Source organism: Cephus cinctus, unplaced genomic scaffold, assembly GCF_000341935.2.
Source record: "Cephus cinctus unplaced genomic scaffold, Ccin1 Ccin1_scaffold0607, whole genome shotgun sequence".
In the NCBI taxonomy this organism is placed as follows: domain Eukaryota; kingdom Metazoa; phylum Arthropoda; class Insecta; order Hymenoptera; family Cephidae; genus Cephus; species Cephus cinctus.
The window spans coordinates 236,963-259,864 of NW_014333253.1; the positions used below are offsets into that span (position 1 = coordinate 236,963).

General features: G+C 34.2%; 5 protein-coding genes across 10 annotated transcripts; 3 read left to right on the plus strand and 2 right to left on the minus strand.

Moving 5' to 3' along the window:
- Window positions 1-645: 645 nt before the first annotated feature.
- On the plus strand, window positions 646-7,243 carry LOC107269130 (very long-chain-fatty-acid--CoA ligase bubblegum). 2 transcript variants are annotated; one of them, XR_003060083.1, is made up of 13 exons: window positions 646-859; window positions 2,388-2,455; window positions 3,121-3,175; window positions 3,268-3,475; window positions 3,554-3,688; window positions 3,817-4,012; window positions 4,102-4,203; window positions 4,297-4,443; window positions 4,521-4,996; window positions 5,072-5,275; window positions 5,422-5,573; window positions 5,657-5,782; window positions 6,027-7,243. XR_003060083.1 is itself a non-coding variant. In XM_015742642.2 (13 exons), the coding sequence occupies exons 1-13, from the start codon at window positions 838-840 to the stop codon at window positions 6,219-6,221; spliced, it is 2,097 nt and encodes a 698-aa protein (XP_015598128.1). In that variant the 5' UTR covers window positions 658-837; the 3' UTR covers window positions 6,222-7,243. The 2 variants fall into 2 exon arrangements, 1 of the variants encoding a protein (XP_015598128.1); XM_015742642.2 differs by having other exon boundaries at window positions 658-859; window positions 5,072-5,286.
- Window positions 7,244-8,085: 842 nt separating this feature from the next.
- On the minus strand, window positions 8,086-13,864 carry LOC107269132. 3 transcript variants are annotated; one of them, XM_025086387.1, is made up of 4 exons: window positions 12,997-13,857; window positions 12,860-12,916; window positions 9,553-9,672; window positions 8,086-9,407 (listed from the first exon to the last, which is right to left on the minus strand). In XM_025086387.1, exons 1-4 carry the CDS (start codon window positions 13,360-13,362, stop codon window positions 9,237-9,239), a joined length of 714 nt encoding a protein of 237 aa, XP_024942155.1. In that variant the 5' UTR covers window positions 13,363-13,857; the 3' UTR covers window positions 8,086-9,236. The 3 variants fall into 3 exon arrangements, with proteins under 3 accessions (XP_024942155.1, XP_024942154.1, XP_015598135.1); XM_025086386.1 differs by lacking the exons at window positions 8,086-9,407; window positions 9,553-9,672 and adding an exon at window positions 11,730-12,782 and having other exon boundaries at window positions 12,845-12,916; window positions 12,997-13,864; XM_015742649.2 differs by lacking the exons at window positions 8,086-9,407; window positions 9,553-9,672 and adding an exon at window positions 11,730-12,782 and having other exon boundaries at window positions 12,997-13,861.
- On the plus strand, window positions 10,353-11,702 carry LOC107269138. Its single transcript, XM_015742674.2, has 2 exons — window positions 10,353-10,802; window positions 10,882-11,702. The coding sequence occupies exons 1-2, from the start codon at window positions 10,785-10,787 to the stop codon at window positions 11,626-11,628; spliced, it is 765 nt and encodes a 254-aa protein (XP_015598160.1). The 5' UTR covers window positions 10,353-10,784; the 3' UTR covers window positions 11,629-11,702.
- LOC107269137 lies at window positions 13,856-18,470 on the plus strand (the record flags this gene model as incomplete). The annotated part of the gene is made up of 3 exons (XM_025086397.1): window positions 13,856-13,884; window positions 14,447-14,551; window positions 14,625-18,470. Coding segments are annotated over 3 exons (1,113 nt in total), but the record flags the coding sequence as incomplete, so codon positions are not given.
- LOC107269131 (translin-associated factor X-interacting protein 1) lies at window positions 18,391-22,773 on the minus strand. 3 transcript variants are annotated; one of them, XM_015742647.2, is made up of 8 exons: window positions 21,012-22,773; window positions 20,517-20,899; window positions 20,172-20,420; window positions 19,980-20,073; window positions 19,335-19,842; window positions 19,118-19,273; window positions 18,822-18,996; window positions 18,391-18,746 (listed from the first exon to the last, which is right to left on the minus strand). In XM_015742647.2, the coding sequence occupies exons 1-8, from the start codon at window positions 21,344-21,346 to the stop codon at window positions 18,592-18,594; spliced, it is 2,055 nt and encodes a 684-aa protein (XP_015598133.1). In that variant the 5' UTR covers window positions 21,347-22,773; the 3' UTR covers window positions 18,391-18,591. The 3 variants fall into 3 exon arrangements, with proteins under 3 accessions (XP_015598133.1, XP_015598134.1, XP_024942153.1); XM_015742648.2 differs by having other exon boundaries at window positions 20,517-20,821; window positions 21,910-22,771; XM_025086385.1 differs by having other exon boundaries at window positions 21,910-22,771.
- Window positions 22,774-22,902: the final 129 nt, after the last annotated feature.

The window sequence follows — 22,902 nt, forward strand, 5'->3', positions numbered from 1 at the left end:
TTAGCAAACACGACATACAGTGCTACCACTATTCTCCTTCCTTCTCAATTCTCGCGTCAGTGCCAGTTAGTTTTCACAAAAAACAATTGACAAGTAACATTATTGTTTAAAGCAAGTAATGCTTATCATTTTATTCATGCAGATTATCATTTTCTTATGCAACAAACGTTCATGTCAAGATTTATCACGACAATAATTATGCGTCCGTGTGCTGACAGCAACGTCTAAGACATATTGCGTGTTTGACCCTAAGCGCAAAGTAATACAAAAACATGAGTTTTCCAAATTGCATGTTATTCAAGATCGTTTTATGCAACATGGGTTATCGTTGATGATATTGTGAATCGGTACGTAATTATTATATTTCATTGTAATACATAGAGAAGCAAAATACGTTGTCGCTTAGACATAGTGCACATGTATATATTTTTTTTTCTTGTAGCAATATGCATATAAAAGTAGCGCGGAAACAACTAAACATTAGTTTCCGAACTTCGAAGCATTTGTCGTCATCAGGAGTTTCCTACTTAAAGAGAATCAAAGTCCATAAAAAGTGTGTTTATATACTGATTCTTCAATGAGTATTCATAGCGTTTTTTGCTGCTGAAGACGTGTTTATTACTATTTAAAATTCAATCATATAAGACGTGAGTATCATCGCGACAATCCTATATGGAACAGAGGCATTGCTGTTGCACCTTGAATTGCAGCAAGGGGCGTGTTGTCGTTAAGGGCGCAACTCGAATTTACCGCCGCGCGATGGGGTGATGCCTTCTGTATTGATTTTCTGTGGCTCGGGCCAGTCTGTCACGCGAGTAAATCGTGAACGGTCAAACAATGGTTATTCTACTTTGCAAAGGTATTTTTTGATAGTATAACCATAGTAAATTTGACTTTTTACACGTAACTATGATCAAAGGGTTGTTTGTTGTATTCGGAAGAAATTTCTGTTATGATCGTTACACTAACGGAAATGTGAGGCTCTCGCCGCCGCGCTTGTGTCATGGAAGCCTTAGGAACGTCAGGAAAAAATGTTTGACATATAGTGTATAATATTAACAAGGAAGAAAACGCAAGGATGTTTAAAGTAAAGTTGCACTAGTGTCGTTTACTTCGTTACTGAAATATCCACGATTTTGAATCTCGCAAATATCTCGTGGAAAGTGTCAAAAGCAACTACAGAATTTTTCATTTCGGCTAGATTCGTGCTTTTGATATACTGCTAATCTATTTACGTAAGCTATTGTCGTGGTGTATGCAAATATTCTATACATAAGACGTGACATCAATTTAACGTGAAATAGAATAGTTTATTGAGAGACGATAAAGACGTGGTATATGAAATAGTTGATGCTGTGCTGACACTTCTCTCTTTTTCAAACCAAAGTCCAGGTAACACCCGAATGTCATTCAAGAAAAACAGTCTCTCGTCCGGTGTGCTATGGCGATGGACGTTTGCAAATCATTTAAAGATAATGTATTGGTTACGTAGTTTCGTTGTTTACGTAATTTTTATATTATGAATGCGAATATCTAGGAGCGTACTATGACCTCCTATCACGATCGTTACGCCAGGAGTTAAACGTTCCTACAGTCTTGTATATAAATTTTGGATGATTTTTTTCTCAGTATTACGTAATTTTTATATTATGAATGCGAATATCTAGGACTGTAATTTGACCTCCTATCACGATCGTTACGCCAGTCGTTAAACGTTCGTCCAGTCTTGTATATAAATTTTTGATGATTTTTTTCTCATTATTATCGATATGTCGCTGTATAATTGATATTCACGGTGTTGTTCATAATATAAAACACGTTAAGCGGTACATTTGAGCGAAAAGCAACTGTCAAAGTCGTTTTACGTACTCTCGCGAATTGAAAGTTATAAGTGTCATTGTTGTAAATTGTCGTGACCTGACGACATGATTTAAAAAGATAAATAAAAACAGGATTCGTAATATATTTCTGCTCAATAATTTGTTACAGTATACAATGTTGAATAATTATCTAATGGACTTTTGATCGCAACTCTCTTACATTACAAAAAAAAGTATACATGGTGTTGATGAAATTCTAAATCACGGCCGCTCGAAGGTTTTTAATAAAAGTCCATAGATGCCGACAAACTTGAAACGTAGTAAAATTAAATTAGGAGGCCTCATGCGACATTCTTAGTCTCGAGGTTTGACTTCACTCGACATTAAAGTTAAACCAAGTATCAAAAATTCACTTTTCACATTTATGGCACGAAACTTTATTTTTGTTACGTTCCCAAAAGTCATTGTCATACTTTGTATCCATATTGTCTCTAGTCTTTCACGTATTTAACGATTTTCAGATTTGATGAGACATTCTAAAAATAATGTCATCTTTACCTTTTTCAGATATCATGTCTTTGGAACAGCCCCTATTGTCCAATGGTCATACCAATGGATTTGTACCAACGGAAAAGGTATGCCGTCATTATGATTAATTTGATGGTATTGAATTCAGAAATTAATTCTTATATTCGTTAAATTTTATGTATTTAAATACATCCATCCTCTTTAAAATTAGGAAGAAAGATGGCGATATGTTCATTTCTGCGGAAGATATGATTTTTCAAAGTAGTTGGGACCGATAAGTCCTGTTGACCGTTAAATGGTAAAATGCTACTAGAATTTGTGATGTATGAATTAATCGAAACACCAATATCTTTTTCTCTGTCTTTGACCTTTTTATCGAATGAAATTTGGTGTGATGTCAGATGTCGTTGACTAGTAAAATCGTTTACGAAACTACGCTTTAAAATACAAGGAGTGATGCCCCTTTAATTAGAATTAAATTGATTTTACAACTCGACTATAAATGCTCTTGATTAAAAAGTCGTCACGATAAGTAATGGTATCTTTTTTCTTCATTTCACTGATATTAACGATGCGTAATCGGTGATATTGTGTTTACATTAATCAGAAATTACTAGCTCTCGAGTATCAAAGTGCAAGATTGTACAATACGGATGTACATTTGTATATCAAAGTTCGTGATGCTCGTTCACAGCAATTTTTATTTATTCAAGGACAATTATAACATCGCGATAATTATCTTTAAAGAATATTCATATAATTTCATTTCCAGGCGTCCATTACAGATGGATTTCAATACGCTGCGTCCAGTGAAACCGGTCTTGATGGTGAGACACATTTTATACATTAGTATTAGAAAAAAATTCACTTTTTTAAAATTGTCACTCGAACTGTAATTTAATAATTTTTGAAATTGCAGGACCGGACCAGGTATTGCGCTCTAATGTCGATACTACAGCGGAACTTGATGGTTCTATTCGAATTAAACTGGAAGCGGAGGGGCCGAACGCATTCCAGCCTATATCCGTTCCCGGACTTTTAATGAAGACGGCTAGAGAGTATCCAAATCATCCAGCTTTGGTATCCACACCGGGAGTCGACGGTAGTAGATTGACGTTGACTTACAAGTTCGTATATGACAGTAACAACATTAGATTATTTTTGAAAGTGTCATCATTTTTCACATAAAAATTTCATTTCAATAGGGAATATGAGGCGCAGGTGAGAATCGTTGCAAGAGCCTTTCTTAAATTGGGTCTACAAAAATTTCACAGTGTCTGCATCTTGGGTTTCAATAGTCCTAAGTGGTTCATTTCAGATCTTGCTGCCATCTATGCTGGGTAAGACGCTTTTTGTTGATTTCATTATAATTTTATTAATTCGTAAAATGTTGAATTTCATTAAGACTTAATTTTCCTGGGACCAAAAAAATGTTATCTACTTTAATGCAAGATTATTTTTATCGTAGGGGTTTTGCGGCAGGAATTTACACAACCAATTCCCCAGAGGCATGTCAGTATTGCGCTGAAAGCAGTCGAGCAAATATAATAGTCGTGGAAGATGCAAAACAGTTAGAAAAAATAACAGAAATAAAGAAGAATTTACCTCTTTTAAAGGCAATAATTCAATACGACGGAGTGCCTAAGGATAAGGATGTGCTGAGTGTAAGCAATCATAGTAAATTCTCTTTAATAACAAGTGTACGATTGCACAATCAATATTCACGATAAACCAATTTTTTTTAATATAACAGTGGAACGACCTCTTGGAAATAGGAAAAGGAGAGTCGGACGATAAATTAGATGCGGTACTAAAAACTGTTGCGACGAATCAATGTTGCACATTAGTTTATACGGTGAGTACTATGAATGTATTGATATGTGATGTCGGAAACTCTTTTCAAGGCCATTAGTAAGTTAATATTATTAAATAAATGATATTATTTTAGTCAGGAACAGTTGGTTATCCGAAAGCCGTAATGTTAAGTCATGACAATCTTTTGCACGACGCCCGTGCTATCGGAAGTTCAGTTGATCTCGACGTACAAAAAGAAGTACTCGTGAGTTACTTGCCCCTATCTCACGTTGCGGCACAGGTAAGACAATTGATAATTCATCAAAAGTTAGTAATGCCTATGTGCTTCTTATGATAATGGATCATTTATCACTACAGGTTGTCGAGATATTCCTGAGTATGTCGTTTGCAGCTACCGTTTATTTCGCAGATAGGAACGCGCTGAAAGGCTCCCTACTGGAAACACTCCTCGACGTGCGTCCAACGGTCTTCTTGGGCGTCCCAAGAGTATGGGAAAAAATCTACGAGAAAATGCAAGTTATAGCTCGCAATAATGGAGTAATAAAAACTTGGATATCGAACTGGGCCAAAGCCCAGGGACTAATGTACAATATGAATCGAATAAACGGCATTGATTATAAGCATTGGGGTTACCTCATCGCCAAGTGGTTGGTTTTTAATAAGGTGAAAGCGGCTCTTGGTCTTAACAGATGTAAAATTCTTGCTACGGCAGCTGCACCTCTAAGTACAGAAATCAAAAAATACTTCTTGAGCTTAGATATGCCGATTATTGATGCGTATGGTATGTCCGAATGTGCTGGGGCCCACAGTTTCACCACCATAAACCATTATCGGTAACTTATTTGATTGACTTATGGCATTCAACTTTATGTTAATCAACGGTCAAATGAATATAATTTTATTTCTAGACTGGACGGTGTTGGTGTAGTTATGAAGGGGTTGCAAACAAAATTGGACAATCCAGATAATTCTGGAGAGGGTGAAATCTGTATGAAAGGTCGACATGTTTTCATGGGTTATTTGAATGCGCCGGAAAAAACTAAGGAAGCTAAGGATGACGAGGGCTGGTTGCACAGTGGCGATTTGGGCAGGATAGACTCTGAGGGTTTTATGTATGTTACAGGTATATAAAATATATTATATTATGTAGAGTTTCGTACACTGATATTATTGTTCATCTCAACGCCATAGACATTTGATTTGCTTATCTCTTTCGATACGCTTTGGATGCGAGACAATAATGCTTATATTATTGCAGGAAGAATAAAAGAACTTATTATCACGGCTGGCGGGGAAAACATTCCACCTGTCCATATAGAACACATGTTGCTGGCTGAATTGCCAGCTCTTAGCAATGCTATGTTGATAGGCGATTTAAGAAAATTCTTAACCATTCTAGTCACGTTCAAGGTGCGTTGTAAATTATTTTAGAAATTCACAAACTTTTATAGCAATTTATTAGTATCTGACACTTTTGGCATCTTTTTTTCTAGACCGATGTCAATGCTAATACCGGGGAACCTTTGGACACTTTGGTTCCAGAAGCGAGAGCATGGGTAAAATCGATCGGTAGTAAAGCGAAGACGGTATCAGAAATATTGGAAACGCAGGATCCCCTGGTAAGTACATATCGCAAAATACTTATTTGCAATATTTTTCTTGAGTTTCAAATTAGTATACTAGTTTTTGAAAACTTTTTTTCCTATTCGTACAAACTGAAATAGAATAGACTTTCGTTTTTTGCGTCCTGTGAAACAGCATATTGCCACAAACTCTGCACATCACCCTTTACAAGACCGTAGAATATGCTTGTCGCGTACGAAAAATTTTAAGTAGATCTATCCAGACTATTACTTCTTTCAGATTTACAAGGGTATTGAGGAAGCTATTGAAAGGGTGAACACGCGTGCAATAAGTAATGCTCAAAAAGTGCAAAAATTTCGAATTCTGCCGCATGACTTCTCTGTTCCAACGGGAGAATTGGGACCAACATTAAAGATTAGGAGGAATGCTGTACATAAAATGTACGCAGATCTGATCGATGAAATGTACAAGTAACCCGATGCATAGAAACGTAATAGGAAGAAGAATGCTGGATACTGACTTTACATTAGGATCATAAACGAAAGGAAAATTACTTGCAAGTCTTTCTTTCTGACTCACCCTTTATCGCTTCTGTCAATTGAAGAATGACACCACTTAAGGATTCCGTCAATAACTTGATTGTTACTTCGCAAGTTTTAATATACTAATGTTTGTGATATTATTGTCAAAATGTTTTCAAACGGTAATAAGGAACATTAAAATAAACATATTGCTTTATAATAAGTTATATGTACGAGGTAACACGGTTAACCATTGAAAAGTGTGTAGGTGTTTTAAACTACGTCAATTAACGAATAAGACGTTGCATAAGAATTAAATAACAAAAAAAACTTCATTAAACCGAAGTGAGATACCCGTATGATAAACGCTTATCGCATTTCGTACTTTGATAAATATACGCAGTAATTGAAGTGTGCTTTTCTCATTCTAAATAACGCTCTACCAACGACGTGTGGCAAATTGTCTAATATTATATTTCAATGCAGTGTATTATCATGAACATTCTGACGTGTTATACGGTCTTCACTTTTAGAAGAAATGCCAATGTGCTCTGAGGAAGAATATTATTGCCAAGTATTTTTTACTGGCTTGTTTGATGTAAATAATATGTAATATGAGGAAATGTATGTACAACGAATGTGGCCAGTACACTTTGCGAAAGCCTTCTGTATTTGGTTCTACAGAAATCCATTTTTTTCGAATTTGTATATAACTTTTACGTGAACCTTGTGTCCACAATAATGAGGTAGCAAATTTTTAAAAGCATCCTATTTTGCTTGTAAATTTGTACGGGGTATTTAACTGTCAAAAAACTGTTACAGAGTCAAAAACAGAAAAAAAGAAATTTATACACGCGGCTAATCCTACGAAAAGAGTGCCTTTCTAGCAAATAAAAAGAAACGATACCGTCGTAAGTAAATAAGTAATAAATTCATTCAATTCTAATGAATCCCTAATAAAGTAATTGCATAATCGCTCGTATTTATTATTTATTGCGTGACGTGCTAAATTAGTTATATTTATATATAACGTTACGTCGTCCACGATATAATATACATTGGTAATCAGTCTGATTGGGTCCAATTGTGAAGTATTATGTATTTGGCCGGCATTTAATCGTTTATGAATCGAGGAAAGCGACAGTACAATCAAGTGCTTTTATTAAATTCAATTTAAATAATTTGTGGAGTGTAGGAAATTGCGTATCGTTGGAACCTAATATTATAAAAGGAAGCATTCATTTTTACACGATTGCAAGTCACAATATCTTTTGAATTCAGAGATAACATAAAATTCAAATTTTTATTATACAGGAAAACCAAATTTCACCTGGACAATGACGAATATTATAGAATTAAATTAGTTTCCAGGGAATAAGTTAGGGTATATAATAGGAACACCATTCTAATTTATACTATTAGCGGTTCTTAGACTTTTTTGTCTTGAAACACTGAGATTATTGTATCATGAGTTATCTATGGGTGTCATAGCGGTTCTATAGGGTTGTTAATATTGTACGCGTGTTATATAATTATTTATATACGTATTGATTCTCAAATGTAAATTGCAATTATAAAATTTGAATCATCATCTTAGTGGAATAGGTAGTGCATCATAAGAAGAGGGGTACTATTAGAATTAATGGTATAAATTATCGCAAGATATAATTACCCGTTTATGATTAAAGTAGGTACTTACCTGACAATAACGAATTGTAAATTATTAATATTGTAAGTCAATAGGAATGCAGTTATCACCTCAGTGACGAGTGATGCTGTGATCTTAGTGGCGAAAAAAATTGTATATACGGCACATGTTCATAATGAAATTTTATTGTTGACCTAAGCTGTATTATTTTTTAGCCATGCTCCTTACGGTGTCTTGAAAGACACCTTAATACGTATTAGGATGTAATGTTAGATCCACAATTGTAAAAGATCGATCTGTCTGAAACATTCTGTTCTGATCTACTAAATAATCGTAATAAATACTAACTTAATTTTTTAAAAATATTTTTGGACCGTTTCTTTACAAAAAACGGAAACAAAATGGTGACAAAATAAGTGTCAGTTACTTTGAATTGTAATATATTACTAGTGGCTTATAGTTTACAATAACCGAAAACTGTAGCTACATTTAGAATTGCTACATGTTTTAGATATTTTACAGATTTTTCACAGTATTCATGTGGGATTTGTATAGGAGAATAATCTTACTAAGCACATCACAGTAATTTTTCAAAATGCAGATCTATACACTCTCCTCCAATCTCCCTTGACTTTCTATTGAATGTGTATACAGCAAACAATCAGTATAATTTTGACTTTTAACTATATCCCAAGTTTGCTTACTTATTTAGAATTATATTATTTTAAATATTAGTGTGTAGGACCTATGAAAAATATGGCTTATTCGTCTTTTATGCACCTTCTTAGACATTCCCGATAAAATTCAATTACAAGTTAGCTCAGCATAAAGAACTAATATTGATTCACGATGCCACATGATCATGACTAAACCTTATTTTCATATGCAAACTGGAGTCCCTTTAGATCACATTGATAATTTTTCTATCACGCGATAATGTATTAAACTGATTAGTACCTCTGTGTTTATCAGTGTTAACACGTTTTGCTATACAGTGTTCTTAACAATTGAAATATTAAATGATGTTATCAAACTAAGAACATTCAAAAGGAAAAGGTAAACTTTGGGTAAATGGAGAAAAATATAAATTTAATGTTGTGAGTAAGAACAAAGTAAACTCAACGTTTTCATCAAAAATCACTTGCTAACATGTTACTAGCTTCGTATGAAATAATAATAATTCTTGTATGACACTGCAAAGTATTACAAACATTCTAAATGTTACTGTTAGCACATTATTGTACCAAGGCATCGCAATAATGGCTATGTTCTTTACACTAGACAAATTGTAACTTGAAGGATCACAAATATAATAGTGCCTTACGAGCTAGTAGACGTGTTGAACTTTTGTTGAATGATAGAAGTTTTACGCTGTGGTACAGTTTCTGGAGTTGGAATAGCATCACCTGTTGGCAATACTCCAGTTGGCTTCGGTTTTGCTGTTGATTTTTGCTTTGCCATTTGATAATCGCCAGAGTCAAAATATTTTTGCTGAAAATATTTGGTTGTATATAATGCTTATAGAACTTTCACATCTTATATGTCAATAAGTAAAACAATTATTTAAGCTGTTATTCATGGACAGAAGCAATGCATTTTGCTTTTATCAGGAAAATATAAATTATTGTTTGCTCACCCCTTTGGCAAGTCTCTTTTGAAGAAATGCTGAGTGGCCACTAATTGGTCGTCCTCCAGCATTTGGAAACTTTGCTTTTAGTTTTGCTTCCTCCAGTTTCTCAATATCATTTGAGGATAACTACAATAATGATATAATTTTGTATTAACACATTATACAACGTGATACTAGATCATATCCTACAAATATGTAATAATTTCTTGAGAACTTAATAAAATAGTATAAGCATTTACAACTAATTCTTGTTCAGGCACCATGCAACATAATTTACAATTTTTTTTTACTGGTAACAAAAGTTATTTAATAAATGAAAAATCTATATGCTAATGTCTTGTTTCCAACAAACACCAACAAGGTATTGTTGTAAGTGATGCTATTCGGTGGCATACAATTAATAACTCTTGACACTGGTATGATCGACTTTCTACCGACAATACTAAAAGAAGTTACGACTCCAAGGAATTGAATCAAAGAAAATCTGTTAAAAACATTCGTACCTCCACAATTTGAGTCGCTTCGTTTATTTGTTCGTCGCTCATTTTCACACTGTCTTCACAGTATTATTTTTACTCAAGTCAAGTTAAGGCACGGGGTGAAATACACTCACTGTCGAAACACTAGAAATGATTTGCATGCAATGCTGTATACGGGACCATTTATTAGACAATGAACAAATTTTAATATTGCTTTAGATGCAGCTGTAGTATGATACAGGTGAAAAGATTTGTTTTTCGCGGACTTGTCAAAAAAGTTAATAGAAATTAGAACGAAAATGTATTGCCGATGCGTATTCGAGAAACAGCGTCGTGCGCGTACAATGGCCGTCGTCGTTACTGGAATTTAAGCATAGGATCTGGAAAGCTTTAGCCGCGTTTTTATGTTGTATCATAAGTATATTTCTGTACTAAGTATTATACACTTTTGCGAAGACGAAGAGCTAAAAAATAATACAGTTAATAAGTATGCTGCATTATGAGGGCGATGTAATGTGTATCAAATAATTTAGCAGCAATTTATTGTATGAAAATCGACATACTTTTTTTCTATTTCTCGCCGAATGCATGAGGCTTTATACTTTGCAACGTATGTATATTCTTCATGACGTAAAATATATTTGAATTCTGTTTCGGTTAGAATGATAATCGAGCGAGAGGCGATATTTATTTGCTCTTTTGCACTTCAGTTCAGAAGTAACCAATAAGCGTAAGATTAATCAAATACATATTAGTAAAATGGAATATAAAACAGAGGTAAGAGTTTTATCTTAAATGTATACAAAAATGTTTCATGTTTGTGGGAGTACTTAGCATTTTCATAAATTCTGTTCAGGGTTCTGTATGTGCATCGAACGTGCCATCAGATTATCAAACGCAAAAAACCGATATTCAAGATCTCGAAAAACTGCATTTACTAAAAGAGGGAATTTCTGAAACGATTGCAGAAAATAATGCACTTAGTGCCGAAATTATTACTTTATTGAAAGAACTGAAACTCGAGATTAATTATCTTCCCATTGATATTAAAGAAGGCCTGCAAAATGTCTCATTAATTTTGAAATCAGAAGGATTAGCTGAAGTGGATGAAACAGCTTTGATGATATGCAGAGAACAAAGAAGGATTCAAGAGAGAAAAAACCGACTTAAGGATAAACAGTTAAAAGTAAAGTACAACATGTTATTTGATAGATATAAAAACTTAGAAAAAAAGTTGACCACTGTTCAAGATGCTGTGGTCTCTGTTAAAGATATTACTGAAAAATATGAGGCTGATAGTGAAAACCACTATACCAATGAAATATTAATGAACACAAAACTAAATGAATATAAGGAAGCACTTGATAAATTAATAGCCGAATTGGATAGTATGGATGTAGCAGATTTGGATCCAGATACAATAAGAAAAAAATCTAAAAAATTTTTGGAAGTACAAGGAGAATTAGCAGAAGTGAATCAATTTCTCAAACAATATGGAAATGTCCCTCCAAATTTATTACAAGCAAAGGCATTGGTTGCTGCTAAGCAAAAAGAGTATGAAAACATTTGTTTAATGGTTTCTGAAGAAAGTAATTACAATTAATATTATGTTGTACATAGATGGTTCCTGTATCAATGAATTTATATTTTCAATAAAAAAATCAGTTTATTCCCAGAGTTTGCATTATAAAATTTTAAACATAGTATTTCACCAAAACATCTTTATTACTACACAACAAATTTTGAATTATCAAAAGATCTATACAGGTACAACTAAAATCTGACACTTATTACAACTATATTACATGTTCATAAGTTTCAGAAAGATAAAATGTTTTTTTATTCTAAAACATTGTCTTAAAATCCGTATTTGGATTGCGTCTGTTTTCTAGTCATCCTATTTTGTGCCCATTGATTCTTGAGTTCAACTTCCATAGCTTTAGCTTGATGAGCTAAGTATGTAATTTGATGTTTTTTCTTTGACTGAGTACTTGGACCAGCACTTTGCATTGATACTGGTCTTTGTGAACCCTCTTCCGTTAAGGCTTTAACTAACCATTCTCGTTCGTCAGGCTTGATATCTTCCCCATTTATTTCTATTATGTTTACACCATCTACTTCCTTATTTTTGCGCTTTACTCCTCTTTTACCACAAAGGTATTCAATTGCCTTCTCATCAAATGCCACATTACCTTCTGAGTCTACATGATATTCTTGTTCAGGCACTGGTAATTTTGGGCCAACCTCAGCTTTATTTTTTAACAATATTTCGTCCTTAGGTAAATTAATTACGTTACTCACTAACGTTTTGTCTGAATCCTCATTCTCAAGATTATAATCATGCGATACAATTATATCATTATCTACCTGCTTTTGCTCATTTTTGTTATCTGTATTAATATTTGTACTGATGGTATCTGATAACGAGACAATATTTTTAGACATATTGTCTATTGGTTTATTTGTCTCTGACAATGAAAAAAAGTCAATTTTTTTGGTATCTTTTGAACTATTTACACCAGTGTCATCTTCGTCATCAGAATTCGAATCATATGATAAACTGCCTAAAGCATTTGTCTTCTTATCTGTGTTTTGTATTCTATCTTGGGTCAAATTACTTTTTTGTGGATGCTTTGATTGTGTTTCCAAGGATTTTTGAACTGGTTTCTGAGTAAGAATATATGGAACAAAATTTTTAGACTTCTTTCCTGTAATTCCCTTTGGAGGTGGAAGAATGGAAAAAAGACCAGTTCCTTTCTAAAAATAAATATAATGGTTGTCAAAATAAAAAACAATTAGTCACAGTAATCAATTGGTACCTTTGAAATAATTACCTCGGATGCTTTAATTGTATTCTGCTTTTTCTCAGTCTCCTCATCCACATCTTTGAACTGAAATACAAATACAAAAATAATGCAATTGTCATTAGATTGTATTACAATCAAAGTAAATATATGTTATATATACAAACCTCAGATAAAGAAGGCACAGTTATTTTCACTGGTGCTCTACTTTTCTTGATTGGCTTTTCACATGTCAGTTCTATTTCTTTTTTCATTGGAATATAATCATCCTCAATTTCAAAGGAGGTCTCGTGAACGAAAGTTTTGGGTTTTGGTAAAGTGTTAAAATGTAATTTACCCTCCTTTTCTAAATTATTTACTGCACTTGGAACCGAAGTTTCGTCATTTTTACGTGCAACTTGTTCTTGCTTTGGTGAAGGCAGATTCAATGCCCTTTTCGTGCTGTATGCTAAATTTTCAGATACTCTTTGATTCTCTTGAACATGTTCGTCATCAGAACTGTCACCACTACTATCGTACGCAACAAGACTCATTGTTGATGGTCCGGTGAGCTTTAAATATTAACTATTTAATTTTTAAGTACATGTACACTTACTAAGTATTCATAACATGTCAAGCAAGTGTCGCGCATTGTGAGAATGGTACCACAAGGGGATTCCTGATCGCGTTGAATACTGGACATAAGATGGCTGCAGTTTTCATGCAACATCTATACACACTGATGCACACGTTATCGGGAAATTGTATAATTCATAAACTGTTGCGTGCTTTTTAACAAAATTGTTTAGAATCACAAATTGTAATTCTGCAATGAATCTAATTCGTAAAAGAAAGTACTCGCATGTTTCAAGTAATCGTATCTAAAAACAAGACATTAACCCCTTGCGCGTGCGCATTGCTAATATCGCAACAAAGCGAAATTTCTGGGATGTGCGTTGGTGATATTCAGCGTTTTATTTATTTGATTCACTACGAAAATAATATTGTATATTGCTGACGATGTGCAGAGATATGTAACAATCGTAAGAAAAAAAATCGTATGTTGTACGAATCAGGTTAGTCGAAAAATGAATATTCTAATGTTTAATCTTTCCTAACTTAACCTATGTTGTCACTTGGACCTCAACTTTAATATCAATATACTCATTTTACAGTCTTTATCTCAAAATATGGCTGGGCAATTGTGTAATTAGTCATATTCCACTGTCAGCAATACTTTAATTTCGTTATAGACCACATTATCTAATGTTCAGTTTACTGTGTTGTAAGAATTCAAAAACATGTATTTTCCTCTTTCAAAGTGTAATGATGTCTCTCACATGAATCCTTGTTTGTGCGAATGCAATTTCATATATTAATATTTTTTCAAAGTTGTTATTGTAGTGCGATTATTATTGCTCACAATTCTTTTATTATTGCTTCAAAGAGTATGACAGTTACTTTGTCCGACCATGTTCTGTAAACAAATGTGTATATTGGACTAATTTTTATCACGTATATGTTTAGGTATCAAACTTATATCCTATATCAATTATATGAATTTAATCTTAGTCTATATTTGATGTGTATAATTTTTGATCAAACATACAGTTAATTCATATTTGATTTTTGTTGCAGATATATAGATAGAATTAACATTCCAGCGAGTGTCGAGGCACATTTAATCACAATTGCTCAACTCGCACTCGCATTTAAGCCCTGCGACAAGCCGACGCCACACCGGTGAGTTCCAACACAAAATATTGCTTGGTAGCACGGCGGACACTCAAAGCCAACTAACAATGTCTGTACAAAGTGTTGCTCTGGCATCTCTCACGGCCACCTATACCGACTCGGAGGGCGAGGACGGGGTGGAAGACGACCTTCAGGAGAATTCGAACACTCCCCAGGGGGCCGCCCCGCAAAATGCCCAAGTCGGTCAACCTCAGGCTCTCACCAGCCCCAAATCTGGCCGATCAGCCTCAAATAGCCCCAACGTTGCCTCCAGTGTTGGTGGCAAGTTTAATAGCAACTTGCCAAATGCGCCCACCTTAGTGACGGACGTGACGTCGAAGGTGCAGAGATTGGTTTCATATTTCGATGACACAATAGTCTCCGACGACGAGGGAGCTGTACCGGTAATGGTCGAGGGCCAGATTTCCGAGAATGGTACTGGCCCTTCGGTTACCGAGCAGTCGCCCTCACGTCAAGGAGAGTTACTTTCAGATGGAGAGGCGGACTCCTATGGCGTGATGATACCGCCCGAGCCTCCAGGGCAATGCCCTCCCGAATTACAGGAGAAAATTGCAAAGCTCTTTAGGAAAATGGAAACTGGCGGTTTGGATATGAACAAAGTCATACAACAGAGAAAAGACTTTCGAAATCCTTCCATTTACGAAAAGTTGATTCAGTTTTGTAGCATCAACGAATTGGGTACCAATTATCCACCGGACCGTTTCGATCCATTCAAGTGGGGAAAGGATTCGTACTACGAGGAGCTTGCTATGGTACAAAAAGCCGAGATGGATAAATTGGAAAAGGCGAGGAAGGAAAAGACGAAAATCCAAATAGTCTCGGGTACTGCGAAGCGGCCGAACAGCTCATCAGCGACAGCGGAGGATGATGCGAAAAAGAGGAAAAGTAAGTGGGACCAAGTTGCAACTGGCACAACGTCATGTGTTAAGCCCACTGTTTTATTGTCCCAACCAACGTTAACGACGTTAACTTCATCTGCTACTGGCACAAAAGCAACTGTTATATCAGCTTTCGGTTCGTTACCAAAGAAAAGACTGTAACATATCCTGTAAATCTAATGTATATATACTGATCGTTTAGTGTAACCATTATTCATGTCCCATCCACATCGCGTAATAAGAATTACTGTGCTTCTGCCGAAAGCCATTGATTGTATTACGGTTCTCAAACGATAGCTGTTAATTTTGTCTTAATCTGGCCATTGAACTTGATCATTGCATCTTTGTTTTTTTTAATTTTATTAGATTACTCATCATTTCTAGTAATTATTATTACTGGAAACGTTCATATTGCCAAATGTGTCATATCTTTGTAAAAAAATGAAAGGTCATATGGGTTCGATGATTAACAGTTGTGACATTTTTATTTATTATATTTGTTGTTCGGGCGTTATTATTACATCATTTTCAACTCAAGTATACGAATAATACCGTAAAATAATTATTGTCTTCACTAAGGGGAAAATAACAATATAAATAATCTTTAACTATTAACAACATAATATCTTATCAGAATCTAATTTTGGTCTATTATTATTCTGCATTTGTAGTTAATATTTAAAAACGTTACATTCGAACTAAACTGCTTCATCATGTACTAAAAACTAAAACTCTAGATACCCTTTGTTTTCTTTTATTATGCGTACACCCATTTGCAAATGATATGCAATATTTTAAGTGAAATATGACCTTCTTAATAGCACGAGTAAATTCTTGATCATTTTCTAAAATTCAATTGACAGAAAGAAACTTGATTCCTGAACATAGATTAATTTGTAAAATTAAAGGTTTAGAATAATTTCTCTTAATGTTGCCAAACCAGCAGCCAATATTAGAATAGTAAAATAATCTGTGGCTTTTGGGGATAAATGTCTTATAATTCAAATACCGAATGTTCAAAATATCGATGAGAGTAAATGAAATAAATTACTTTTGTGTACACAGTTTCAAGCCATTATTGCTTCTATACGAATAATATTGGTTAATTTCTTCGTACATACACATGCATACACAAATATTTTAAAAAATGTCTTGTAATACTATCACACACAAGGTATTTCCTACATGTGTTACAAGGTTTCACGAATACACTTATCATTCACAGATTGTACTTCATCCATTATTTTTACTTCAGTGTGACTGTCATCAACTTAACAAAAAGAATTCTAATACAAAAAAAAACAGTAATAACGGGAGTCGTATACTTTTTTGCACAGATCTCACGTTGGTTATATCTCTGAAAAAAAATTTAATCTTGTCAAAAGTTAACTTCAGATACAGTGAAAGCAAGATTCGTTTTGGATAGAATCGAAGTGTTTCATAGATGACAATAGTTTGATACATTGTATCGAACATAATATTTCAAAGTTTTCATCTTGATAGCATTATTGCATAAGCAATATACAGAAATCAAAATACGGGAGATCTTTTGAGCAGACAAAGTATAATGACAATGGATAACACGCACCTTTGTATGAATATTATCTGAACAACAGGTACACAAAGTAGACAAATCTATTTAATTCTTTTGCAAACCGTAAAGTAAGTCAATATCTACAAATTATATTTTTACATAAGACTGCCGAAATTCCAGGCCGTTTTGTGAAATTATAATTAAGAAGATGGAAATGTTTATTGTACTGTCACAGTGTATAAAGTAACTGATTGATTGATGTCATTATTCACTAGTTTAACATAAATATTAAATTAGTCTTATGGTGTATGAGACCGATAAAATGTAAATTTAAAAACAAATTTGTAAGCGTCACTATCGCGATCTATTCGTGATATTCATGCAAGGGTGCAGTACTAGGAAATAGTAAGAGAGCCACTATTGAACGTAAACGCAAATAAAAATTTGTCATGTTAAGAACTTAATATTTACTGTATAGAAAGACCTGTTAACATGAGAAATATCTTGCTTTTCGTTGATAATTATTTACTAGTAGGGAATAACGTTAAGTTACAATGATGGAAATTGAACGCAGCGGTTCAATTGCTATCAGAAACGTTGTACTTTGTAGTTTTCTACTGATAACCCTACAACTTCGATTTAGTATAACGATTGACTATATCTTATAATTGAAATAATGAATGTTTCCATCAGGATGCTAAATCGAAGTTGTAAACGATTCCGACAAGTTGATTCTTAGTGATAGTGAAAAGTGAAAGCAAGAATTGCCATATGACTTTGTGAATGATTCTTTTGACGTTTTAGATTGTTTATATGCATATATTACCGATTTATAACAACCTGTTATGCATATAATTAACTGAAACACTTTTTAGTTAAAGAAAACTGATCAACGGTCTACTTTGTTGTGAAACTGGTAGTTCCTATGTTCCTTTTCATTATATACACAGACGCTAACTTATGTATAGTACTTGATACGACAGAAAATTGTGTATAGAAATAGTATCGTATATTTTCTCGCAGGTCAAGGATAATATTATCTGTTACTACTGAAAATGAAAATGCAAATAATCTCTTGCGCATTCAGATATGATGCTCCTTTAAGAGTCTCATTGTTCAAAGACATATGTTTCTTGAATAAGTAAATGTTATTTCGACGGGCAACATATTTTGCGTTCAATATTGACCTATCTTGACCAACAGCACATGTGAGTTATCAATGTGCGGACACGATGAGAATTTACAATTAACAATGTAATATTCTTAAGCAGCGACAGAAAGGGCGTAATGTATTTTAGGTTGCAATTGATTTAAGACAATTTAATTACAAATAGATTCGAACAGTTAACTGAGATGGATATGTTGAGAAAGAGAAGAACTGGGCAGAGGCGGTTAAAATGAAAAAAAATCAACAATCATTATTTTGCGTTTCTTTATTCGACGTCGATTAAGAAGCGAAAATTTATTGTGTATATAAAATATTTTTAAATGAAAATAATGGCGTCAATTTCTTTCACAATTCCTTTGACATGTGAATAAGAATACTTTGTACATTGATTTCTTGACAATTGAATATGTATTATGTTGAAACACACTTGGCTTGCATTGCAGGTTACTCAAGATTCTGTTTTGTCTGCACTTTTTGGATGGTATCTTCTAATGTATCCAGAAATCATGCGCTGCATGACCACATTGGCAGATATCGGTTTGGTTTTTGATAAATCCGCCGTTTTATAAATCCATTTTAGGTGTTGGGCCAGAAGTGCTTGGGCTAAAATTGGGGAAGAACATGTATTTCTTTTTTTGCCTGTCAGAAGCGGTTAAGAAGACGTCATGGCTCACGCACGTATTCCTTCATCTTCTGCCAAAAATCCTCGCTTAAGAACGTCCATTCTAATCATAGCATTTTTATCTTGCACATCTATTTTGTTTAGTATACTTTTACCAAATTCTGTAATCTCTTGAACCATTTGTTTTGCAAATTCCCGACCGAAGTCACCGCGTTCCCATCCTTCTTCATTCTGTCGGTTGATAATCAGTATTAACAGGAATATATTGTATTCATATTTTATGTTTCGTATCTCTCTGATTACTACACGAATTTAATACTTGATTTATAGAATAAAATATTGTTTATTTTACCGGAGTGAATAATTTCGCAATATCAAATGCTTCTGTCGAAGGATCTATTCCCAATTGCTTAGCCGCAGCATAGACGAAATTCTCAATATCTTGATTTTTCTTATAAGGATACATTCTCGCAACAATTTCCATAATGTCTTCAGCTAACAGAGCATTCTGAAAATGTCAAGTTCAGTTCAATGACGAAGAATTGGAGCTAACGTAATTTTTACTTAACAATTTTTTTATCTTCCATCCGCATTTCCATCATCTTCTTCAGAACAGCAAAATCCTTTCTGGCCACGTGATAAACATCTTCGGCGACGTCTCCCCACAGAACACCCCAAAATAATCCAATCTGAGCATCGTACATGAGTCGTTGGCACGCATTGTACAAATTGTAAATCCATTCGTATCTCATTATAGGAAGATGATATCTCTCGGTAAAGTATTTAAGAATGTACTCGCCCATTGGAGTATTTAGATCAGCGACAACTTTATTCTTCCAAATATCATTTATCAAGATACTAACTTCACGCCGGCCCAATTTTCGATTTTTGACTTTACCCTTGTATCGCAGGAACACTGGAACCGACTGATCGGTACCTTGACCGACAAAGAAATCATTCTCAGCACTAGCAGCACCGCACAGTTCTGATAGCAAAATCGTCAGACGTTCCTCGCTTGATTTTTTGGCGGTTATGTCACGCCAGCGTTGCACACCTCCTTGTATGAATTGGCCGCACCTGAATGGTATTAAAAATTACAATCGTCATCTGGTTTTATTGTATGAAAATGCGCAATGAATAATAACGAATGCTGAAAGTACAGTATTATGAATATTTTTAAACTGAATGCTTTCTGAAAAGACAGTTTGACTCACTTGGACCAATCCGGTCTCGGGGTGTTTGTATGCGCCAACGTCTTGCACCGATCTCTCAGACTGTTTTTCTGCTCTTTGACAGTTTCAAGAGCAGCTGGGAATGTGAAAACAAGTGGCCATCATACGAAAAACATGTTCGTATAACGTATTTATTATACAGTATATGCTCTTTCGTTTAAACATTTAACTTACATTTGACTAGAGTGTACTCTCGATTTAGGGACTTTATTTCGTCAATTAAAGCTTCTTGTTCGCGTTTCGAAACTTGATGGAGATTATCCAGCTTCTCGAGTTCTCGTTTAGGTACGACATCTCTGTAAGTCTCTTCGAGTTCAGTAATTTTTCTGTGCGCTGTACTAAGGTCTTTTCTTGTTCTGTTCAAGCAAACACGAAGAAGAACGGGGTCTTCGGTTTCTTCACTACCCGCAGCCACTGTTTCGCCTTGAAAGTCATTTGACGTTTCATGATATTCATCAGAGGACTTTTATTAATGCATTAAACCTTAAAATTGTTTTATTAATGTTAACATAGTACTACCTTTATTCTCCACAGACTTCTCATTCAACTCTGGTTTTTGCTGTTGCCGTAAAAATTCATCTTTTTGGGCCATCAACATTTCATCCTTGAGCAACGTGATAGTTTTATCTTTAGCTGTATTTTCTGCTTCTAATTCGTTAATTTTATTTGTTAACTCGACATTTTTTTTCGTCAAGTTATTCATTTCTGTTACGTTTTCTTTTTTGATTCGCTCAAGACGCTCTTCAACGTTCTTCTTGTAATTTTCCAAATTGTTGCTCACGTGTTCCATTAATGTAAGTCTGTTGGCTCTTACTTGAAGACATCTGTCGTACACATGTTTTATTTTGCTTAATATTGGTTTAAAAGTGGTGATTTTTGTCAAAATCACGTGAAAAGCCGACCTGTTCGTAAGCACATTAGAGGTACCATCAATGAATATTTTTCACCGTTTACTCCTAAACAAATTTTCTAAGTAAGGCGTTCTTTAGGTTAAGAATGTATTTATTTTTATACCTGTATACTTTCAACTGGGCATCCAAATATTCTTGTTCATGTGACAAACACATACAATCGGACGAACACGGTTCGAATTCAATTTTACTTAATTCGTGGTTCATGAAGGATTCAAGTTTTTCAAGAAAAATTGGTATGTTACGTTTAATTTCCTTAGTTTTACAGAGTTTGATGCTACGCTTTCGTGACCTTACACAGTGGTTACAACCAGGGATTATAGTACTTTTGGTTAACTTTAAATTTTTATAACTTTTCATAATTTCATCCAAATAAAACGAGGTACTTTTTAATTTTCTGTCATTAACATTAAATTTGTCGTATTTAAAGGAAGTCATTGAAAAATTATCTTTCCTTATTTTTATCGTTTACAAAAATATTTTTTTAACTGTTCCGAGATACAGGCGATTCTATGAAACTGCGGGACGATGTGTTGCGTTTAATGGATATATTTCCTTCTTATCTCCCAGTATCCCTATCTATCGATTCGGTATAGATAACGATATTTATAATGTTTAATTTTCTAATAAGCAATTTGTATTTTGGTGCAGAAAACTTTCATCCTTCTACATCTAATGTTCTGTAAAATACCTTGGCGAAGGACAGATTACCGCATATGTATCCATGGAGTTCTTTTTCTTTTAGGCTTACTAAAGGAATTACCTTAAGTTTTATATACTAACCAGCAAGTAAGATTAGAGAGAAAATAATAGTTCATATATTGGAAAAGACCCAAATTTTGGGTCATAATTAATGTCAGCTAACGCCATGCGTAGTGGAAGTATTCCAAGTTAGATGATTGATGACTAGCTGGATATTTACTCGTACTTGAAATTACCAATAATAAAGTCATGTGCCGACACAAGTGGGTAGTTAGAAAAGCATCTAAGGCGTTACTTACAATTAAAGTGTCGAGCGAAGTATAATAATTATCATTGGTTCACTCGAGTGGTCTCCTGTTCTTTATTAAAGTTATGAGAGATAAAGCATGAGGGGACGTTTCACTAACAATGGCTTTGGCAAACTGCACTCTGTTTACACTAATGTTAGTTTCTTTAGTATTTTGCCTATAATAATACAAGAATTGTAAGTAATCTATCCATTATAGGCAAAGATGAGTAGGAAGATGCACAACGCTACTAGCGCCACGATTTTGGTATCGTATACAAAATCGTAGCGTTGTGCATTACCCTACTCATCTCTGTAACTTGCACCAGCTAATCACAAATTATCGTTAGTTTTCCGGTAGATTATAGAACGGAATTACAGTTTCCTGATTGGCTGCGGGATATAAGCGGTACGCAAAGTACTCTCCATGTGACGGCACCTGACCCCTTATAGACTAACCTGTTCGCAAAGTCAAGGGTAAATTCAAAAATCTTATTCAGGGTAATACGGGCACATTGCATCTCTTTTTTATTGTCGTTATCATGAATAGGAATAGAATCATACTACAGTTGACTCTAAAAAGGTGTTTGAACGTACCCCGAGGAGTCTGGTTTTCTGAGTTCTTTTTTCTAGTATGACTGACGTGTTCATAGCTCATAGCAAGTGCTGCAAAAATATTGAACCCTTCTCAGATACATTAAGGAAAACAGAGATACGACGATTGTTAGCAACACTTGCAGAAAGCTGTGAAACACACCCTAAAACGGTAGCGGTGAGCCAGAGATGAGTAGACAGATTTCAACTGGCACCACCTAACATTATATTCTCAAGCATCTTCAAATAACAAGTAAAATTTGATATTCTCTTGGAAGAAAGAAGAAAAAAATTAGTTGCACAGAAATATTGAAAAATCGAAAAATTGGATAAAGCTTTCCAAATACTACTAAATATTATTGAATCTTGATTTACTTTCAAAATTTATTCAAAATATAAAATTGAGGCTCAA